At 37.9% G+C, this 17,083-nt stretch overlaps 1 protein-coding gene across 14 annotated transcripts in view; it reads left to right on the forward strand.

Moving 5' to 3' along the window:
* The window catches only part of PIKFYVE (phosphoinositide kinase, FYVE-type zinc finger containing), an 82,187-nt gene that overhangs the window by 35,333 nt on the left and 29,771 nt on the right, over positions 1-17,083 (forward strand). For 13 of the 14 annotated variants that reach the window (XM_025278133.3, XM_025278131.3, XM_025278129.3 and 10 more), the window contains 9 exons: positions 704-763; positions 2,355-2,484; positions 3,076-3,256; positions 3,974-4,048; positions 7,023-7,130; positions 11,916-12,056; positions 12,741-12,867; positions 13,094-14,253; positions 15,857-15,957. In XM_025278133.3, coding sequence (XP_025133918.1) covers positions 704-763; positions 2,355-2,484; positions 3,076-3,256; positions 3,974-4,048; positions 7,023-7,130; positions 11,916-12,056; positions 12,741-12,867; positions 13,094-14,253; positions 15,857-15,957 — 2,083 coding nt within the window. Of the gene's footprint in view, positions 1-703; positions 764-2,354; positions 2,485-3,075; positions 3,257-3,973; positions 4,049-7,022; positions 7,131-11,915; positions 12,057-12,740; positions 12,868-13,093; positions 14,254-15,856; positions 15,958-17,083 lie in introns of those variants that run through there. The other variant, XM_044937709.2, reaches the window with a different exon arrangement.

A 17,083-nucleotide genomic window follows, 5' to 3' on the forward strand; every position in this document is an offset into this window, starting at 1 on the left:
GCTGTGCTTGGTCACAGACCTAGAGGAAAGGTCATGCGAAAGTAAAGAATAAGTTTCACTTGTAATATTTAATATTCTAAAAGTTTTGAAAGAACACATTCAGAGTGTGTTCAGAAGTTATCTTTTAGCAACTATTTGGAAGTGTTTGGTTAGAATTTTTGAAACATTAAAACTCAAATTAAAAACTAATATAATCCTGATAAGTTATATCTTAATTCTCTTCCATTATCATTTTTGTATTAATTTGTTTTATAGCTTATATTTTGAAATTCAAAAAACCCCACCTTATATTTTTTTTATGCAGTGTGTTTTCTATCTGAACTCATTATTTGTTACATAATATGGCTATGGATGAGAAAAAGAGTGTAACTTTTTAGGCTTGTCATGCAAATCTGTGACAGACCTCAGTTTTCATAAAGCAGTTCAGATTTGATAAGGGAAAAATGATCTGTTAAAAAGATTATCTGTCATTGCTGTCTCATGGCTCTGTTGAGTTATTAAGTCTATCAAGTTTAGTATGAAGTGTGCAGAACAAGTTATAAATCGATATTTTAGCCTAAAGTTTCCGTGACTTGGCTGTGACGGGTTTAGTGTGAGTAATACTTTGTGTGTGGGTGTGTTTTCTGTATAATTATGCTAGCCTGTTATAGTCATAGGCCTGTCCTTTCCTTCCTCCTCTCTCTGTTCTCTCCCTGGCATGCAGAGTATTTGATTTCTGACAATGGAGGACAACAGCTATCAATAAGTGACGCCTTCATCAAAGGTAATTTTATCAAAAGCTATACATGGGATGATGTTTCTTGTTCATGGAGATATACTGTGGGCCCAGGATACTGATCGGCACTGAGTGAGTACTGACAATACATTATATTGTTTTAGTACCATAGGAACACAGTTTTTCAATATGTGTAGTAGCCTTGAGACTGCTGAGAACCAAAAATATAAACTTGGACTTAGTTTGAGAGGTCTCTGATGTGAAAAATAATTGTTTAAAAGTCTTTGCCTAGATTTTGAATTTTATTCATTTAAAGGCTTTTCTATATCACGAATATACTTTTCTGTATCACGAATATAGTATTAAGTATTGATAGACATATCATCAAGTGATTGTCAAGCTTATCAAAAAGCCATAGGCAGATCTCATCTAATTGAGGATGCTGCTTGCTCTCTGGATTTGGACAAGTGGACTGAAGGAAATAAAGAACTAATTTTGCTTATCATTTCCTTGGGGATGAAAGGAAGTACAGAAGAATACAAACGTTTCCTAACCCCATCCCTACTTAGCTTGCTGTGGAGTGAAGACACACTTATTTGGTCCATAACATGCTACAGCTTAGGCCTCAGATAATGGGAGGGTTTCACATAAAAGAGGGCGAGCTGGTACAAGGGCAGCTGCTGACAGATAGTGTCACAACTTAGTGTTTCTAAATTCACCTTCAAGCGTCTGGTTCAACCAGATGTTTATAGACCAAGGGTTTTACATAATTGAAATGTGCTGTTCTTGTACCTCACTTGTCATGGACACTGGCTTTACTCTGGAGGCTGCTGGACTGTTTAGTTGAAGGTTTTTTGTCATTTGTTCAGTTTAAGAGGGAAAAGACTAGAGAATTTTTACCTCTTTTCTTTCCATTTATTCAATCACAGTTTCAAAAGTTATTTAGTGAGCATCTTTTTTGCAAAGCATTTAGTATTACCTATTTTTTTTTGTTTTGATCATTTACAAAATTTTATATAAATTACTATTTACCATGTTTTGATTTCTTCACAGTTAATTTTTTGGTCTGACTTGTAAAAGTTTTGCCAATTAAGAAGAAAGCCTTTTTTGTTATAGTATTGAAAAAGAAACACTGAAAGGATTGTTTGAGTAGACTTTCTAGACTGTCATATCCTGGTTCAGACGAAGCAAAGCTGAGCTTTTCTCAGCACCCACACTATCACAAGTTCTCCTTGCATTCTGATATTTGTTGAATGCAGTGTTCAGTTTGTGATTTTATAGGGAAAGTTAACCACCTCTCTTTTTTAATATTCCCAGATAAATAAAAAGACTGTAAACAAATCTCATTTCATTTGCTTTTCAAAATCCGTATTTATAGTTACTTTTTTGAGAGCCCTGGTTGCTTATGTAAATTTACTCTTAACACTTCTGTCTCTGATTTTGGCTGTTGAGAATGTTGACGATCTAACTCAGACTTAATTTTTTTATCTATGAATTTAAACATGTCCTTGCTTTTTTTACATCAATAATTTGAATCGGCTAACTTAAAAATTTTAAAAAGATAAGTTGGTGATTTCTAAATCTCTGAGTAGATGGTATAAAACTTGACAATGAATATAATTTCTTATTTTACACTTAGAATCCTTATTTAACCGTCGAGTTGAGGAAAAATCCAAAGAACTGCCTTTCACACCTTTGGGCTGGCATCATAACAACCTGGAGCTGCTGAGGGAGGAGAATGGAGAGAAACAAGCTATGGAGAGGTTGCTGTAAGGCAGTGAGCTTATTCATTTTAATTCTCCATTTTTCTAACCTTAAGTGACTTGATAGGCATTTGTATAGTTCTTCCTTATAAAGTCAAACATGCTAACATTACTTAGGAAATGAAGCCTGTTCTGGTGAAACTTCTAATAAAGCAGAGAGTCCTAGTTGTGCTTGTCTATCCCCGTTGTTTTTTATGTGTTAAAATTTAATTGAATTAAATAGGGCATTTTTTTTTTATCAAACCCATAGACTTTGTTTTATTTATTTTTCAATTTTTTAATTGGAAGATAATTGCTTTATAGTGTTGTGTTAGTTTCTGCTGTACAACATCATGAGTCAGCTACAAGTATGCATATATCTCTTCCCTCTTGAACGTCCCTTAAATGGGTTATCTTAATTGAAGATATTCACAGATTTTCTTTATATGCAAAAGCATTAAGGTGCAGATATGCTGAAAGAATAAAATTACCAAGAAGATCTTACCTGTAAGCCATTAAGTCATGTGCTGATTTCTTTGTAGACTGTGTTGCATCTTCAGAGCTGTTGTCTCTGGCAGTATTAACTGTGCAAATGTCTTTCCTGTAACATTTTTGTAGTTCAGCTAATCATAACCACATGATGGCGCTGCTCCAACAGTTGCTCCATAGTGAGTCACTGTCAACGTCTTGGAGGGACATCATCGTATCCCTGGTCTGCCAGGTTGTTCAGACAGTCCGACCTGACGTCAAGAACCGGGATGATGACATGGATATCCGCCAGTTTGTCCACATCAAAAAAGTGAGCTCTGCCAATGTTTTCCTCCTGTTTGGCGTTCATGAGATGGGCCCACTAGTAATTTGTCTCTTAATGGTAATCTGAAAGGGTCGTTACCAGGAAGGATGCTCGGTGAGGAGAGGGAAGTTTTTCTGTCCTATTTTGTAGCAGTGCACTTTACAGGTCATAAAAGCCACTCTTAGGAAGTGAGAGATGAGTGGGGGTGGGGCTAAGTTGGGCTTGCAATGAGTAGGAAACCCGAACTTTCCTACTTCTTCTTCTTGATGTGTCATCTATAAGAAGGCCTCTTTTCACACACGGCTGTTACTGTTCTGAGGAAAAGCAGGGGCTAATTGTTTTATTTAGAGAGTAGTCATGGCTGTTACTGTTCTGAGGAAAAGCAGTGGGTAAATTGTTTTTTATTTAGAGAGTAGTGGAGTTTTGCCTATATTTTTTGCCTATGGTGTTTAACTTAATAGTGGTTTTAATTGACATCTGGCATTAATTTGTTTGGTCAAATGGGTATTTTAGAGTACCAGATAGTATGTTAGAGAGTTGATGATTGTAGGAAGGCACCATTAATTATTGGTTGAAAGGAAGAAATGCATCCTAGAACTTTTTGTTCTTATTTGGTTACATAATAGTGAAAATAAAAAGTGGAAATAAATACTTATAGAATTCATTTGACTGCATTCTAAAGATGTATATGGAATTGTATTGTTTTCTTAATTGTTTCATTAGATCCCAGGTGGAAAGAAGTTTGATTCTGTGGTTGTCAATGGATTTGTTTGCACCAAGAATATTGCACATAAAAAGGTAATGTGATTCAGTTCAACGTTGAAGTTCAGCAAACTATGACTGTGTGCCCTCACCATGGAGGAAAAGGAGATTGGACAGGGAGGAGTGACTAGCAGTAAAATTTGGGGGTTCAGGGAAGAGTCTCCCAGAGCTGATGATGACAGGGACTTGGACAGTGAGAACTCATCAGACAGAAGAAGGCTTCTCAGTCAACAGGCTGAGAGGACGCTGGTGTCATTTCTCCCTTGACCCTGCCACATCTCAGGGATAAAAGATTTTCTAACAGACCAGAATTCTTCCAGAGGCCTACCATTTTAAAACTGTTCTTCCTCATAGGGCTGAACACAGAATTACGACTGGAATTCTGTATCTTTCTCTGTACCTTCAGCCGTGAGGCCTCTTTCTAGCACCAGCACAGAGAGAAGGGTAAATAACCCCTTGTACTAAGGAAAGTCTGAGATCCTAAGGAGCCAGATAGGAACTGGCAGGAAATGAGGCTGGAGGAAGCAGATGAGGGCTTTGTCTCTCACTTTATTCTGAAGGCTGCTGGTTAGCAAATGTAATGTGTATCAGGACCTTATTAAAAGTGTAGATTCCTAAGCTCAAACCTTAGAAATTCTCATTTAGTAGTTTTAGGGGAGTGAGAATGGGGGGGTGGGTAGAGGAAGGGTGGGACTACTTTTTAATTAAATGAAATTTTATTTTAATGAAGTATAGTTAATTAATAGTGTGTTTCTGGTATACAGCAAAGTGATTCAGTTATAGGTATATGCATATATACATATTCTTTTTCATTTTTTCCATTAAGTTTATTACAAGATATTGAATATAGTTCCCTGTGCAGTACTGTAGGATCTTATTGTTTATCTGTTTTATACACAGTGGCTGCCATTTCCAAACTCCTAATTTATCTCTGCCCCCCACACTGCACTTTCCTCTGTGGTAACCATAAGTTTGTTTTCTATGCCTGTGAATCTGTTTCTGTTTTAAAGAAGCTCATTTTTATCATATTTTAGATCCCACATATAAGTGAAATCATATGATACTTGTCTTTGACTTGCTTAGCATGATAATCTCTAGGTCCATCCTTATTGCTATAAATGTCATGATTTCATTCTTTTTATGGCGGAGTAGTATTTCTGTTGGCACCCCACTCCAGTACTCATGCCTGGAAAATCCCATGGACGGAGGAGCCTGGTAGGCTGCAGTCCATGGGGTCGCGAAGAGTCGGACACGACTGAGCGACTTCACTTTCACTTTTCACTTTCATGCATTGGAGAAGGAAATGGCAACCCACTCCAGTGTTCTTGCCTGGAGAATCCCAGGGATGGGGGAGCCTGGTGGGCTGCCGTCTATGGGGTCGCACAGAGTCGGACACGACTGAAGTGACTTAGCAGCAGCAGCAGCAGCAGTATTCCTGTGTGTGTGTGTGTGTGTGTGTGTGTGTGTGTATTTACTACATCTTTATCCATTCATCTGTGGATGGACATTTAGATGGCTTCTGTGTCTTGCCTATTGTAAATAGTGCTTCTGTGAGCATTGGGGTGTGTGTATTTTTTCAAATTGGAGTTTCTCTCTGGATGTCTGCCCAGGAGTGCAATTGCAGGATGATACGGTAGCTCTGTTTTTATTTTTTTAAGGAAACTCCGTACTGCTTTCCATAGTGGCTGCGCCAATTTGCATTTGGGTGGGACTTTTTAATGGAGTCACTCTGGGTGTTTCCAGTGTTGTTTATTTGTTTACTGGTTCTCACTTTTAGAGAAACCGATGATCTGTAAGAGTGTTCTCAAACCTTGCTGTGCTTCAGAATCACTAAGAGAATGTGTTAAAAATAGAGACACCTGGCCTCATCTCTGGTACTACTGGTTTGGTTACAGTGAGAGCTCAGGCAAATTTCAAGCTTGAGCAACTGAATCGATAAACTACAGTCTGTTTTGACTCTTATCTAAGCTGAGAATAATAATATATTTTTTATAAGGTATTAAACGTCCTGAAAAGTATTAGTGACCATAGATAAATAAAATTATGTTTGAATTTGATATTATTTCATAGCAATGATCTGAAGTCCATATTTCTACATAGAGTCTTATTAAAACAGCACTGTACCCATCAAAGTAGTACTTTAAGTCAGATTAAATGATGTTTGTTGAATTCAGAGGTAGGTATGTTGTGCTCATCTCCAGAATTAAAAACGGTTATGTGGGTGTGGTGGTCACATATGCGTGAATGACTGTCTGGCCCAATGACCATGTTTAGAGAGAGTCTTTAATTTGTAGTTACTAAAAAAGCCCTGTGAATGTAGTTTCCCAGCTGATGAATCACTGTTTTCAGGCGCATTTACTAGTTTGAACCTAATAAGTTTGGTCAGATGGAAACTTCTGTTGCAGGATGCAGGCTCCTCTGCCTGTGGCTTTAGTTGTGTGGTGAGGGTATATTGTTTGAGTCTCTGCTTCTGGATGTGCTTTAAGATTTTCTGTTGTTAACTTCTTGTTTCCCAGTTTGGCTTGCGAGTTTAAGCCTGTTGGAAATTTATTCCATCAAAAATATGTTCAGCAGATGTTTTAATTCCTTTCTCCCTCCTCTACTTTTCTTGAATCTTAGAAAAGTTAAATTCTGCTTTTAGAATTGCTGATCTCTGGGAGTTTATCAAGTAGCCTATTTTTTAAGTCCCTCTTCCTCCTATCGAGGGTGTGATATCTTTTCTTGAAAACATTAGAGATTTAAAAAAAGATAGTTAAGAGTATAGAAAATTGGGTAAAATAGCATTAGTGAAAAAGAAGCCAGTTTTTAAAGAACTTTGCATGGCTTTAATTATTTGTTTTGAAAAAAAAAAAAGAATGGCACAAAATAAATGAGAGTATTTTAATCTGAATATAATGAGAGAATCTATTTAAGAGGAATTATGACCAGTATGAACTTAGAGTTGTGATTAAAGGAGGTCTATAAATTGCAAACTTTCAAAGTTTTAGCAAACTGTTCATTTATATTTTAGATGAATTCTTCTATTAAAAACCCCAAAATTCTTCTGCTGAAGTGTTCCATTGAATATCTCTACAGAGAAGAAACCAAATTTACTTGCATTGATCCTATTGTGCTTCAGGTAAGAACTCCTTACTGAAACCATAATCTGGAGGAATGTTTGTATACTGAGATACTTGCCATCTCTTATACTTTCTTGCAGCTGGTTAAATTTGATAGGCAAACTTCATTGCTCTTGTTTCATTAAAAAATGTATTATAGAAGACATTCTTCTGTATCATACTTTAGAAGCTTACCAAAGCCTTTGTCACTGTTTTTAGTTGCAAAGTGTTAATGGCAACATGTGACTTTTGGGGAATAGTTGAAAAAAAGGTGAAAATCCAAATCCTGTTTTTTCTTCCCACTGGGGTCATGAACTTACTTTAAGGATTTGTCTAACTTAATCAGGTTCCCAGCGGTAACACCTGTTTTTTAGTACAGACCGTTCTACTGCATGTTTCTAGAACACCAAGTGTCTTACATACAGTTAGTAAAAGGGAGTGATGTCAGATGGAAGTTGTGTCCATTTCTGTGTGGTTTTTCTTAAGTGAGGACCCAGAATAGCTTTAGTAGGATTATAGCCCTCAGCTGGAAGGAAGAACAGCCTCGGCTCAGTTCCTATACAGCCCTTTAGCTCCATTTTAAGAGATTAGAAATGAGCTCCTGCTGAAAGAGCCCTCTACCCAGGGAGACCCAGCCCCTGGTCCTGGATGGCTTTTGGGCACTCATTGCTTGGAGCTCCATTTCCAGTTGTACTGTCGCAGGTGATTTTGTACATTTAAAATTTCCCTTGAGGCCACCTCCAGCTAGGCTGAGCTGCTTGGCTGGGCTGTCCAAGTTCTCTGTCAAAGTACCACTTATTATTTTTATTAGTGCTCTTGATATGAAGTTGCATAGGTTGTCTGCCCCAACTTCTTTTCTCCCATAAATGCTATTAATTAATTTGCAGTTGTTCAGAATGGGAGGTTTTCAGAAATGTGTTTTTCCTATTATAGCAGAAACACTTAATATTCGGTTCCAGAAACATTTAGGAAAAGCATTACTTGGAAATTCATGAGCACATTTTTGCAAGTGATAGGAGTAGTCACTTTTTAGAAAAAAATTAATTTATCTGGCTGTGCTGGGTCTTGCTTGCTGCATGGACTTTTCTGTAGTTGTGGTGAGTGGGGGTGACTCTCTAGGTATGGTGCACAGGCTTCTCATTGTGGCAGCTTCTCTTGTCATGGAGCACGGACTCTAGGTTGCGTAGCTTTAGTAATTGCAGCTCTTGGGCTCTGTAGCACAGCCTCAGTAGTTGTGGCGTACAGGCTTAGTTGCTTCAAGGCATGTGGGATCTTCCCGGATCCGGGATCGAACTCATGTCTCTTGCATTGGTAGGCGGATTCTATACCACTGAGCCACCAGGGAAACTTTTGTTCTCAATGCATAGACACAGAAAAAACTTAACTGTGGTCCACTGAGCCACCAGGGAAACTTTTGTTCTCAATTCATAGACACAGAAAAAACTTAACTGTGGTGAAAGGCACCATGCTCTGTTGCTTAATGAACTCTGTTAACTGGGACTGTTTCCTGTTCAGAATTCAGCTAGGTATCAGTAAAAATGAGGGGTTTCAACCAGATTTATGCCATTCCTTCTAGCTCTGATTTACTATGACTTTTCAGTGAGAACTGAAATGAGGAATCAGAAGAAACACAGTTATGGTTTGTGGAAAACAGAGTTACTTTGATGCTGGGAATTTTCGTGATCTCACCGGTGTCAGTGGAAGACTTACAGACTTAGATCATAACCACATGGTTTGCAAGATGCATCCTGATTGCAGAGATGTTAAAATGTGTAAAATTGTATTTAGTTACCAAAAAGTTGTCCTTATATTTATCCACTGTAACACCCCTTTTATGACCAGGTTAATAGACTGAAGTCTTCATGTTGGACACATATGCTCTGGGCAAATGTATATTAATAAACATGATTTAATTAATATAACTTGTTAATTGTAACTTGTATAATTATATTAAGATGGTGCTGTTAAAGTGCTTCACTCCATATGCTGATAAATTTGGATAACTCAGCAGTGGCCACAGGACTAGAGAAGGTCAGTTTCATTCTAATCCCAAAGAAGGGCAATGCCAAAGAACATTCAAACTACCGCACAATTGGATGTCTGAGTAAATCCATAATCTGAAAAGAAGCTTTAAGATAGAAGAAGATGTTTAATGCCAGGCTGGATGAAGCACAAGCTGGAATCAAGATTGCAGGGAGAAATATCAATAACTTCAGATATGCAGATGGCACCACTCTTAGGATAGAAAGCAAAGAGGAACTAAAGAGCCTTTTGATGAAAGTGAAACAGGAGAGTGAAAAAGCTGGCTTAAAACTCAACATTCAAGGAGCTAAGATCATGGCATCCAGTCCTGTCAGTTTATGACAAATAGATGGGGAAACAGTGGAACAGTGACAAACAGTGACTTTATTTTTGCTCCAGGATTACTGCAGACAGTGACTACAGCCATGAAATTAAGATGCTTGCTCCAGACCTAGACAGCATATTAAAAAGCAGAGACCTCACTATGCCGACAAAGGTCCATATACTCGAAGCTGTGGTTTTTCCAGTAGTCATGTACTGATGTGAAAGTTGGACCATAAAGAAGGCTGAGCACTGAAGAACTGATGCTTTTCAACTGTGGTGTTGGAGAAGACTCTTGAGAGTCCCTTGGACAGCAAGGAAATCAAACCGGTCAATCCTCAAGGAAATCAGTCCTGAATATTCATTGGAAAGACTGATGCTGAAGCTGAAACTCCAATACTTTGGCCACCTCATGCGAAGAATTGACTCATTTGAAAATACCCTGATGCTGGGAAAGATTGAAGGCGGGAGGAGAAGGGGACGTCAGAGGATGAGATGGTTGGATGGCATCACTGACTCAGTGGATGTGAGTTTGAGAAAACTTTGGGAGATAGTGAAGGATAGGGAAGCCTGGCGTGTTGCAGTTCACGGGGTCTCAAAAAGTCGATTGAGCAACTGAATAACAGCAACAAAGCATCTTGGTCATCAGTGCTTCAGAACATAGTTTGTTATATCTTTAAGTCCTGACCTATTCAGGTTTTTAGTTTGAATTGACAGAAAATGTCAGTTGATTTAACACCTCCCCCCGCCCTTTGCTTGGAGTGGGGGAACTCATCGTGGCATGACCAGTCAAAGAGGAAGCTGAAAGGTAGCTAGTACAAAAGGAGAATGAGAAAAAAAGGGCAAGGATAAAATTAGGCTGGGCATCATACTGTCTTTACAGGGTCTGCCCCAGAGGTCTGTTGTTCTACCCCTGCTCCATTCTGTCTTCCTGGCCTGCCTCCTGATACTCGTTCCTTGCTGAGCCTGGTCCAAGCCCCAATTTTAGCAAGATGTTTCATGTACAATCATAATAGTTGACTGGAGCTGGAACTGTGAGGAAATGTGTTTGCTATCCCTATATTGGAGGCCAGAAACTTAAAATTAATTTTAGTTCTTCTTTATTGAAGCTGCACAAATAAAATAATCTAAGATGTCATTAAATTGCAATTTAATAAGCAGAGTAGGAAATTAACACATTTCAGGGAAAAAAATTTCATTTTGTTGGGACTTTCCTGGTGGTCCAGTGCACTGTTGAGAATCCGCCTGCCAATGCTGGTCTGGAAGATTACACATGCTGCAGAGCAGCTCAGCTCGTTGGCCACAGCTACTGAGCCTGCACTCTAGAGCCCATGTAACACAACTGCCGAAGCCCGCGCGCCCTAGAGCCTTTTGCTGTGCAACAAGACAAACCACTGCAATGAGAAGCCCCATGGACTGCAACTAGAGTAGCACCCGCAACTACAGAAAGCCCTTGTGCAGCAACCAAAAATAAGTAAATAAAAATTAAGAAAATTTTAAAATGGGAAAAAAAAAATTCTTTTTGTTAATGGAGAATTTGAGAATGTCCAGTTTCTATCAGTAAGACAGAGAAAGGTGAAAAGAAATACAACAGGGCAAGTTCATTGCAGGGAATAGGCTCATCCATTGCTGGCGGCTCTGACCATGAATACAGAATTGACTCAGAAAACACTGGGCATTTGGAGCAGAAGTGACAGTTGTGTCCCCACCTTCCATTGTCTCCTGAGTCCAGAGATTTTATAAAGCAATTAACTAATTATATTTTTTAAACTCTTAGTTGTTATTTACAACATTCATTTGCTTTGAGAGTAAGCCTTTGTCATGAAATTGTATTAAACATCGTTTTAATTTGTAACTACCACTGTTCTAAGTAGAATATTATCTGTTGGGAGATAGAAATTAGGAAGTAGTTGAAATAGTGTCTGTTAGTTATTTATTCAAATACCTTGAAAGAAGAGATATTCTGGTTAGTTTCAGAATGTAAAAGGGGAAATCCATAATTATATTAAAAATACTTAGTTGCTTTCATTTGGGAAGCTGTGAGAATTTTTTGATTTTTTAAGCTTCAAGAGCTAGCTAATTGGATTCTTGGCTTTTATTACAAGTTATTAAGAACTCAAAGTCCTTCAAAGAAAAATTAGTGAGTTGGAGAATAAAGTTTCTCCTGAAACTTTCTAGCATAGTCAGCAGTTTAGAATGATAAACAGTATTCTTGGTTGTGTTTGAATTAATTTGCTTACACAGTGGTAAGTGATATTTAGCCAATTTTTACCTGAGATTGAGGACCTGAAAAATGAGTTAACACGTCAGTACAATGTTTACTTAGTAGGAAACTTTTATTAGTAGTGGTTTGTGGATGAAGAAAACTTACTTTGATGTTACTAGTCACACTGCCCTAGTATTTTTACATATCTAGATCTTGATTTGTACCACATACAATGTTTTTTATTTATCTTACTTAGGAAAGGGAATTCCTAAAGAATTATGTTCAGCGAATAGTTGATGTTCGACCCACACTGGTTCTGGTTGAGAAAACGGTATCTCGAATTGCACAGGATATGTTGCTGGAACACGGCATTACTTTGGTCATTAATGTAAAATCAGTGAGTGTTCTTATTTTTCTATTATTTATAAAAATGACAGCTTGTAAGTTTATATGCATGTGTGGTAGATATACAGTGTTCTTTGATTGTTTATTTCTTAGCTGTACTATATATATTGAAAGCACAGGCACGGCAGCGCTTTCCTTATTTAACACTGGAGGATCTCAGGCTCGAAGAAAGTATAATTAATGTAGCACTCATACATAATGAGTTATGTAACACTCATTATAAGTGTCTACCAAACCATAGGTGTAGTTGACATTAGTTATTAAGTAGTCTTTGTGGAGGCGTCATTTTGTTTGGGAAATCATACAAAGCAGAAAATTTTCTCTCTCTTGAAAAATTACCTCCTTTAGTATAGAGGTCAGTTGTGGAAATTCCCCACCCACCACCCCTGAATCAGTGTCTTGTGCCAGTGAATAATGCTTAAATGTCTTGATGTTATTAATGTGAGTATGGTTTATTTTAGTAAGCACATATTGATTGCTAAGTGTAGACTTATCTAGAATCAGTAAAAGTCATATAATTACTAAAATCAAGGAAATTCATCTTGAAAGAAAATAGGGCATTTTCTATTTTTTTTGGTGAGGGCATTTTCAAATGTTTCTATTATTTTTCCATATAAAATGTACTAAAATTTTATTCTTCTTTAATTTTGTAATATGATGTTGTTCTGTGTTCTAGCAAGTTTTAGAACGAGTTAGCCGCATGACCCAAGGTGATTTGGTGATGTCAATGGACCAGCTGCTTACCAAACCCCACCTGGGCACCTGTCACAAATTTTACATGCAGATGTTTCAGTTGCCTAATGGTGAGTGACCTTTAGTGTAGATTTACCTGAAAGGGGGGACCTGAGGAAATGAAGAAATCATCAGAACGACGATGTTGATATATTAATAGTAGGAAATGGCTATTAGCATACAAATAGTCCTACTTAAGAGTTTTTGTCTGGTAGACGTTAAGATAATGAACTAATTCTGTCTGGACTTCTGGATTGCCACCTAAACCTTTTTAACCTTGTGTTTGTTTATTTGTAGAACAAACCAAGACACTGATGTTTTTTGAAGGCTGTCCACAGCACCTGGGCTGTACAATCAAGCTTAGAGGAGGCTCTGATTATGAGCTGGCTCGAGTTAAGGAGATCTTAATATTTATGATCTGTGTAGCTTATCATTCTCAACTAGAAATCTCCTTTCTTATGGATGAATTTGCTATGCCTCCTACATTAACGCAAAACCCTTCCTTCCATTCTCTGATTGAGGGACAGGAGGATGAAGGGGCTTCACAGGAGCCATTCAGCGGAAGTCCCCTCCCCCGGGAGCCTGACTTCCCCCCAGACTTTCTGCCTTCTGATGATGGCAGTTTGCTAGAATCAAGGATTCTGTTTGAGAAGGGTGACCAGGAAAATAAGAGTGTGCCACAGGATGTTGCCTCTTTGAAGCCTCAAGAGCATGCCCCAGCAGCTTGCCCGGTGGGTGCCCCCTGCGCTCTCTTTCCATCAGTACCAGAGTCATTGCTTCCGCTCCATGTGGATGACCAACAGGATGCCATAGGCAGTGAGCAGCCAGAGGCTTTGCAGCAAAAAGAGGAGCTTCCGGATCCCGCAAGCCAGATGAGAGCCTTTAGAGACCCTCTGCAGGATGACACCGGCCTGTATGTTACCGAGGAAGTTACCTCTTCTGAAGATAAACGGAAGACTGATTCTTTGACCTTTAAGCAAGAGTTGAAAGATGTGATCCTCTGTATCTCACCAGTCATCACATTCCGGGAGCCCTTCCTTTTAACTGACAAGGGCATGAGATGCTCTACCCGAGATTATTTTGCAGAGCAGGTTTACTGGTCTCCTCTCCTCAATAAGGAGTTCAAGGAAATGGAGAGCAGGCGGAAGAAACAGATGCTTAGGGATCTCTCTGGCCTTCAGGGCATGAATGGAAGTGTTCAGGCCAAGTCCATTCAAGTCCTGCCCTCACATGAGCTCGTGAGCACCAGAATTGCTGAGCACCTGGGGGACAGCCAGAGCTTGGGGAGAATGCTAGCTGATTATCGGGCCAGAGGAGGAAGAATCCAGCAAAAAAACTCAGACCCTTTTGCTTACTCAAAGGAGGCATCAAGTACCTCAAGTGGCAAATCAGGAAGCAGAACTGAAGGTGATGAAGAAAAAGGGTTGATTACAAGTGATGCAGTGTGGTCAACAAAGGTGAGCAAGACCACTGTTGTGTTTGTGTACATTTAAGATGGGTGGAAAATCTCTGCTATGGCAAGGTAAAAAAGTCAAATGTGACAGCTTGCATGCAGATTTATTAAATATTTCATCTGTGCTTTTTTTTTTTTTTGGTCTCTTTTGTCTTACATGTTGCTTTAAAATGTAAGAAATAGGAGTGTAATGTGATGAAACTAGATTTGAAGGTTTCAGGCTAAGCTCATAGCAAACTCTGAAGAACTGTGAGGTAGGGGGCAGTGTGGAGCTGCTTAAAATTTCTGACATGATGACTTGGGTGTAATGTGATGTGTCTTTGATCCTTTTAATGGTAGCCAGCGGGAGAGTAGAGTTGGAAGCTTATTATAGGAAATGGATGTGTTTTTTTTCCTTATTATAGGAAATTATAGGTGATAAAACTCATGAACAGATCATCTTTTGAGGAGAAAATATAGTTGTTTAATAAAACAAATAGATGTTCACTTTCACAAGTCTGCTGCTGCTGCTGCTAAGTCGCTTCAGTCGTGTCTGACTCTGTGCGACCCCATAGACGAGTCTAGAAAGGATTAAATAATGATAGTATATTGTTTTTAATACATAAAACTGGAAAAAAGGAATGTGATAAGAGCCATGGTTAATGAAGTATGGAAAAATGCTTACAATAAACTTAATATAAATATATGTTTTATACATTTATGTAAACTTATTAAAAGTGATTTGGGGGTCTTTTAAATTTACATGAGCACATACATATTTTTGATTCATGATTTCTATCTTTTATAACTCATTCCTTGTACATTATCTACAAAACACAGATAAGTAAGCATTTTGTGTAAGGATGCTTACATTTTATTGTAATGTACGTACAAGGATATTTACTGAAGCGGTTATTTCTGTTTGCTGTTAAAAGGATGAGTTGGATCTCATTGAATGACCCAGAGAGAGCCCATGACATATTTTCTTGTGTTAAAAAGCAGATTGTGTTTTAATATATGTAGCATCATCCCATTTTTATAAAAAAACAGAATCACCTATGTATACTTCTGTGGGTGTTTTCATGTTTATATATGTATGAGCTAGCGCAAATACATGATTTTTAACCACACAGTCAAATTTATCAGTTTAGGAGGTGGGGCAGCTTCAGAGGAGGAGAGGCTTTATGTACTTTGGGGACTTTTGCATCTTCCTCTGAGCTCTTTAAATTTTTACAGAGACAGATGTTACCTTTGTAATGATCAAAAGCAGGTATAAAATACAAATTTAGAATTTAGATTTCTGGGTATCTCAGGTTGAGATTATATCCAGCTATCAATTCAGACTGTTTCATATTTAAATAACTACTCCCAAAATAATTTAATGTAGTTTTGTAAAAATAAAGAGTAAGAAAACAAGTTTAGACATGCTTGCATTTTTAAACCTTTTGGATTGTTTTAACTTAAAAATTAACTGCTCTTCTTCCTTATATTTAATTCCCTGTAGTTTTCAGTCTTCACTGGAACCCCTGTAGTGCTGATAGAGGCTTTACAAACCTAGTGGAGTGTGTTGGATGTTGGAGGCAGGCGTTGGAGTTGGAGTGCTCACCCGGATGTTCCTTCCCTTCCAGGTGGACTGTCTGAACCCTGTCAACCACCAGAGGCTGTGTGTGCTCTTCAGCAGCTCTTCTGCCCAGTCCAGCAATGCTCCCAGTGCCTGTGTCAGTCCTTGGTAGGACTCCTTCCCTCCCTTGCATGTTGCACTTAAGAACAGAATTCCAGCAACTGTGAAAAAAATTCAGCCATTAGGCTGTGTAGGTACACGGCAAGCTGCTGGTCATATGTAAATTGATGGAACTTTTAACTTGTAAATTAAATTAAGAAATTTGGATTTGTTCATGGGTAGAAGTAAATAAAAGTATGTTAAGAGTGAAGAGGGATGCAAGAACAGTTTGTAATTATAAAAAAGTTAAAGTTGTTACATAAAAGCTAGTTTTAAGCACTTTGATAACATGCACAAATCAGGCAGGTTTTCTTTGGGCATTGTTTTCATAAAAGTCAGTTTTTTGCCTTAAGTTTTATTCTAAAACTTAATTCCAAGTAGATTGATATAAACAATTTTTATAATGTTATAATTTATTTCCAATGATAGTCACAAAGTCTAGTTATACAGTTTACCTCTGGTCTTAAGTACTATAGAACATAACTGCTTGTTTTTGGAGTACTTGCCACAAAAAAAATGTCTTCCATATTTTAATTTTGGACACCAGAAACACTCATTTCTACCAATGAGATCAGGGAGTCTTCTACATTGCTCGACAGGCTGACTTGGGTTTGGTTGAGCCCATGGGAATTTTCTCTGGGAATTTAGGTCTAGGTTTGAATAAGATGTCAGTTTCAAAAGGGTATGTGTAGCTGAACTCTCTTATTTAGGTATAAAGTTGGATATAAATTTAGGAACTGGATCTCCTGGAAGAATATGAGCTGCTGCTCTTTGTGCTTAGTAATGGTGTAGACTGGAGAGCAGAGACAGGAGTCCCATTTTATATTGATGGAGTTTAAAGCTTTGTAAAGGAAACTTGTACTTCTTCCCAATGCAAATCAGACTTACCCATTTAATGTTATTGTTTATGTATCTTGATTAAATAGTTTCATAAGATACTAATGGACTGGGAATGGATATGATGCTGTAATATGGTAGTCCAAACCTATTATATCAGATAAAGTAAAACCTGTTCTGTAACAACAAAAGAATATTACCTGTTTTGTTGGTAATAATACTGTATTATAAGTACATCTAACAGATATCAATTTGGGGTCTGATGAAAATGTCTTTGCTGGGTTTTAATTCTCATGAT

Source organism: Bubalus bubalis, chromosome 2 (assembly GCF_019923935.1).
Source record: "Bubalus bubalis isolate 160015118507 breed Murrah chromosome 2, NDDB_SH_1, whole genome shotgun sequence".
In the NCBI taxonomy this organism is placed as follows: domain Eukaryota; kingdom Metazoa; phylum Chordata; class Mammalia; order Artiodactyla; family Bovidae; genus Bubalus; species Bubalus bubalis.